We start from the raw sequence: 4,668 nt of genomic DNA, 5'->3' as shown, positions 1-4,668 counted from the left end.
CTCCGTCCATTGTCTTCTCTCCAGGGAAACAGGGTCGCCTGGGCCCCTCTCCCCTCTTCTGTCCTCTGGCCCCTCGGGCTGGAACCGGCTGGTCCGGTCACCGGGGTCCTCTCCCCGCAGCCCATTGTCCCCCCACTGGCCAGAACCGGCTGCGACTCCGGGTCACCCGGTCACCAGTCGCTGGGGTCTCCGTTCTCCAGGCCGTCGGCCGGGGTCCCAAGTTCCCTCTCCGGGTCTGTGTCCCAACGAACTCCCTCTCCCCTCCCCTCGTTAAACCAGGGACACCGAGTCCCACCCCCTCGGCGTGCAAACCAGTGACAAAACCCAGAGAACCCCCCACTTCGTCACATCTCTCCCCCCTTCGAGGCTGAACGGAGCAGGGTCACTTAGCCAGTGACCTGGGGACGTTCAGGGTCCCCGCCCCGCGATAAAGCATCCGCTATAACATTGGCGCTCCCCCTCACATGGACCACCTCCATGTCATACCCCTGGAGGAGCAGGGCCCATCTCAGCAGCTTGGCATTAGCCCCTTTCATTTGGTGCAGCCACGTCAGGGGCGAATGGTCGGTGTGCACGGTGAAGCGCCGCCCAAATAGATATGGCTGCAGTTTGTTAAGGGCCCACCCCATGGCCAGGCATTGCTTCTCTATGGCCGCATAGTGCTGCTCCCGGGGCAGCAGCTTCTTGCTCAGGTACACAATGGGGTGTCTCTCCCCCTTAGTATCAGTTTGCATCAGTACCGCCCCCAGCCCTGTGTCCGAGGCGTCGGTGAACACCAGGAAGGGTTTGTTAAAATCCGGGTTTACCAGCACCGGGCCCTGGATAAGTGCCCCCTTCAGCGCACAGAGAGCCCTCTGGCACTGCTCGGTCCAGACCACCTTGTCCGGCTTTCCCTTCCTACACAGCTCCGTGAGGGGTGCTGCCAGGGAGCTAAAGTGGGGCACAAACCTCCGGTAGTACCCCGCCATCCCAATGACAGCCTGGACCTGCTTCTTAGTCTGGGGGGCGGGCCAGGCCTTGATTGCCTCCACTTTGGCCGGCGCCGGCTTCAGGTGGCCGCTTCCCACCTTGTGGCCCAGGTATAAAACCTCTGCCATCCCCACCTTGCACTTTTCCGCTTTTATGGTCAGTCCTGCATCCTGGAGGCGACCCAGCACTCTCTTCACCTGGGACACATGTTCCTCCCAGGTCTGGCTAAAGACACAGATATCGTCAATATACGCTAGTGCAAAGCCCTCCATCCCCCTTAGTAACTGATCCACCAGGCGCTGGAAGGTGGCAGGTGCCCCCTTGAGGCCGAAAGGCAGGACCAGGAACTCGAAGAGCCCTATTGGGGTGGTGAAGGCGGACTTCGCCCTGGCCTCCGGGTCCAAAGGCACCTGCCAGCAGCCTTTGGTGAGGTCCAGGGTAGTGAGGTACCGGGCACCCCCCAACTTGTCTAAGATTTCATCAGTCCTGGGCATGGGGTAGGCATCAGACACGGTGATGGCATTGAGCTTCCGATAGTCCACACAGAACCGGATCGACCCGTCTTTCTTGGGGACCAGCACCACGGGCGAGGCCCAGGGACTGGCGGACGGCTGGATCACCCCTAAAGCCAGCATGTCCCCGACCTCTCTCTCCAGGTCCTGAAGATGGTCAGCAGCGCGTCTGCCACGGTGTCTGCCTCGATAGAGGACAAGGCCACCGCCTCGGGGTAGCGCGTAGCAAAATCTCCCACCACCAGGATGTATTTCTTCCCTGACCGGGTCACCCTGCTGAGGGGCCCCACTATGTCCACGGCCACCTTCTGGAAAGGCTCCTCTATGATGGGCAAAGGTCTCAGCGGATCCTGGGCCTTTCCCACCCTCTGGCAGGAGTCCCAGGTCCTGCAATACTGTCGGATAGCGTCAAAGACCCGGGCCAGTAAAAGTTCTGCAGCAGCCTCTGCCTGGTGCGCCGGATGCCCTGATGCCCCGAAAGGGGGATATCGTGGGCCAAGTACAACAGTTTGCGGTGGTACCTCTGGGGAACCACCAGCTGCCTCCCAACTTTCCAAGATTCAGTTCGCCCTGAACCAGTCCATTCCCGGTACAGGAATCCCCTCTCCCACAGGAATCGCTCCCGGCAGTCCTCCCCCTGGGATCCAGCACTATCGTGGCCAGCCAGGGCCCTCAGTTTCTCCAGGGAGGGATCCACCTGCAGCTCCGTTTGGAATTCAGCTCTGCCTGCTCCCCCTCTCCAGCCCAGAGCCCCCCTGCTCCCCAGCTGGGCATCTGATACCCCCGGCCCCAAGCCCCCCTCCGTCCATTGTCTTCTCTCCAGGGAAACAGGGTCGCCTGGGCCCCTCTCCCCTCTTCTGTCCTCTGGCCCCCAGCAACACCCAGGGAAACTGAGTCCCACCCCCCCCGCGTGCAAACCATTGGAAACCCCCCCCCCCCGCTTCGTCCCGCCCCCCCCCCCCCCCGTCTCCCCTGCAGCCAACTCGGTGAAGTTTCGCCAGCCCCGGCTGATGGTGCCGCCCGGGGAGAGCAGCTCCCACGTCGCCCTGCGGGGTTCCAGCCTGGCCCTGGAGTGCATCGCGGAGGGCTTGTGAGTGGGGCGGGCGCTTGGGGGGCGCTGGGAGGCTGCGGGTTGAGAGCTATGCGGGTGGGTGTTACGGGGGCTGTGGGGGGGGCCTGTCTGACCCCCCCCAGCCCCACGCCGGCCCCCCTCTGCCTCCAGCCCCACGCCCACCGTGGAGTGGATCCGTCTGAACGGCCCCCTGCCCGCGGAGCGCACGGCCCTGGAGAACTCCCAGAAAACTCTGCGGATCCGGGACGTGCTGGAGGAGGACGACGGGGAGTATCAGTGTATCGCCCGCAACACGCAGGGCACCGCCCGCCACATCTACACCGTCACCGTGGAAGGTACCGGCAGGGCTGCGGGTCGGGAGTGAGTGAGGGGCACCGGCAGGGCTGCGGGTCGGGAGTGAGGGGCACCGGCAGAGCTGGGGGGGCCGGTCTGGGCTGCGGGTTGGGAGTGAGGGGCACCGGCAGGGCTGGGGGGGCCGGTCTGGGCTGCGGGTCGGGAGTGAGGGGCACCGGCAGGGCTGGAGGGCGGGGCTGCGGGTCGGGAGTGAGGGGCACCGGCAGAGCTGGGGGGCTGCGGATCGGGAGTGAGGGGCACCGGGTCTCACCCCCCTCCCCCCCCCAGCCGCCCCCTACTGGGCGCAGCAGCCCCACAGCCGGGTGTACGGCCCCGGGGAGAACGTTCGGCTCGACTGCTCCGTCTACGGGAAACCCAAACCCCTGGTGTCCTGGAGGGTCAACGGCGTCCCCTGGGGAGGTGAGAGCGGGGGGGCGGGGCAGGATGTGGGAGCGGGGACAGTGGGCGTGGCCGGTCAATGGGTGGAGCAGTGGGCGGGGCCGTGGCCTGGTCAGTGGGCGGGGCCAGGGCAGTGGGCGGGGCGATGGGTGTGGCAGTGGGCGAGGCCAGGGCAGTGGGCGGGGTTGGGGCCGGGTCAGTGGGCGGGGCCAGGGCAGTGGGTGGGACATGGGGTGTCTCTGCTGCCCCCCCCCAGCCGCGTCTCGCCCCCAGAGCTGGAGCCGGACCCGGCGCGGACGCTGCGCTCGGGGGCCCTGATCCTGAGCCAGGTGCAGCCCAACAACTCGCTGGTGACGCAGTGCGAGGCCGTGAACCGCCACGGCCGCCTGCTGGCCAACGCCTACATCTACGTCATCCGTGAGTGCCCGGCGACCGCCGCCCCGGCAACCATCAATCATCCCCCTAGCGACCGCTCCCTAACAACCACCCCTAGCAACCATCAATCATCCCCCTAGCAACCACCACCCCCAGCAACCAACCACTGGCAAATGGGCCCCTCAACCAGCCCTTGGCAACCGTCCCATCTCTGGCACCCCCTCCCCCAAGGGCAGCTCCCAGGGGCCCATCCTGCCAGGCATCCCCTCGGTGGGTGGGTTTGGGGGTGCAGGGGCGGGGATGGGTCCAGAGCCCACCTTACCTCTCCCCCCCCTGCAGAGCTCCCGGCGAAGATCCTGACCCCGGACGAGCAGCGCTACGCCGTGGTGGAGAACCAGACGGCGTCCCTGGACTGCCAGACCTTCGGGGCGCCCATGCCCAGCGTGGAGTGGTGAGGGGACCCCCCCATGTGCGCGCTCCCTGCCCCCCCTGCACTGCCCCACCCAGATACCACCTCCTTCCCTCTCACTCGCCCCCACTGTGCGCCCCCGGCGCTGCGAGCTTCCCAGCAGCAGTGCCCTGGGCAGGGTGCCAAGTGCCCCTGACACGCCCCCACTGGCAGGTTCACCGAGCGGATGGAGCCGGCCCTGCAGGACGAACGCGCCTTCGTCCACACCAACGGCACCTTGCGCCTGAGCCGGGCCCAGCGCCAGGACACCGGCGCCTACGTCTGCCTCGCCCAGAACGACCAGAACAACGTCACCATCAGCGCCTGGCTCGAGGTCAAAGGTGGGGCCCCCGCGCCCCCCAGCATGCCGCGGGGCAGGCCGGGAAGGGAGGGGCCGAGGGGGGAGCAGGGAGGGCCGGGAAGGGAGGGGCTGAGGGGGGGAGTTTGGCAGGAAGGGAGGGGCTGAGGGGGGAGCGGGGCAGAAAGGGAGGGGCCGAGGGGAGAGCAGGGAGCGCCGGGAAGGGAGGGCCTGGGGGTGCAGCAGGGCATGCTGGGAAGGG

The 4,668-nt window shown here is 66.9% G+C and overlaps 1 protein-coding gene across 1 annotated transcript; it reads left to right on the top strand.

Moving 5' to 3' along the window:
- Positions 1–2,459: 2,459 nt before the first annotated feature.
- On the top strand, positions 2,460–4,449 carry LOC112124154 (neural cell adhesion molecule L1-like; the record flags this gene model as incomplete). The annotated part of the gene is made up of 6 exons (XM_026647100.1): positions 2,460–2,571; positions 2,704–2,888; positions 3,175–3,306; positions 3,559–3,702; positions 4,000–4,111; positions 4,283–4,449. Coding segments are annotated over 6 exons (852 nt in total), but the record flags the coding sequence as incomplete, so codon positions are not given.
- Between the last annotated feature and the right edge of the window lie 219 nt (positions 4,450–4,668).

Source organism: Terrapene carolina, unplaced genomic scaffold (assembly GCF_002925995.2).
Source record: "Terrapene carolina triunguis isolate 2854851 unplaced genomic scaffold, T_m_triunguis-2.0 Scaffold51197, whole genome shotgun sequence".
Lineage (NCBI taxonomy): Eukaryota > Metazoa > Chordata > Testudines > Emydidae > Terrapene > Terrapene triunguis.
The sequence above is the reverse complement of the archived record's forward strand: the minus strand, read 5'-3'. Positions and strand labels throughout refer to the sequence as shown.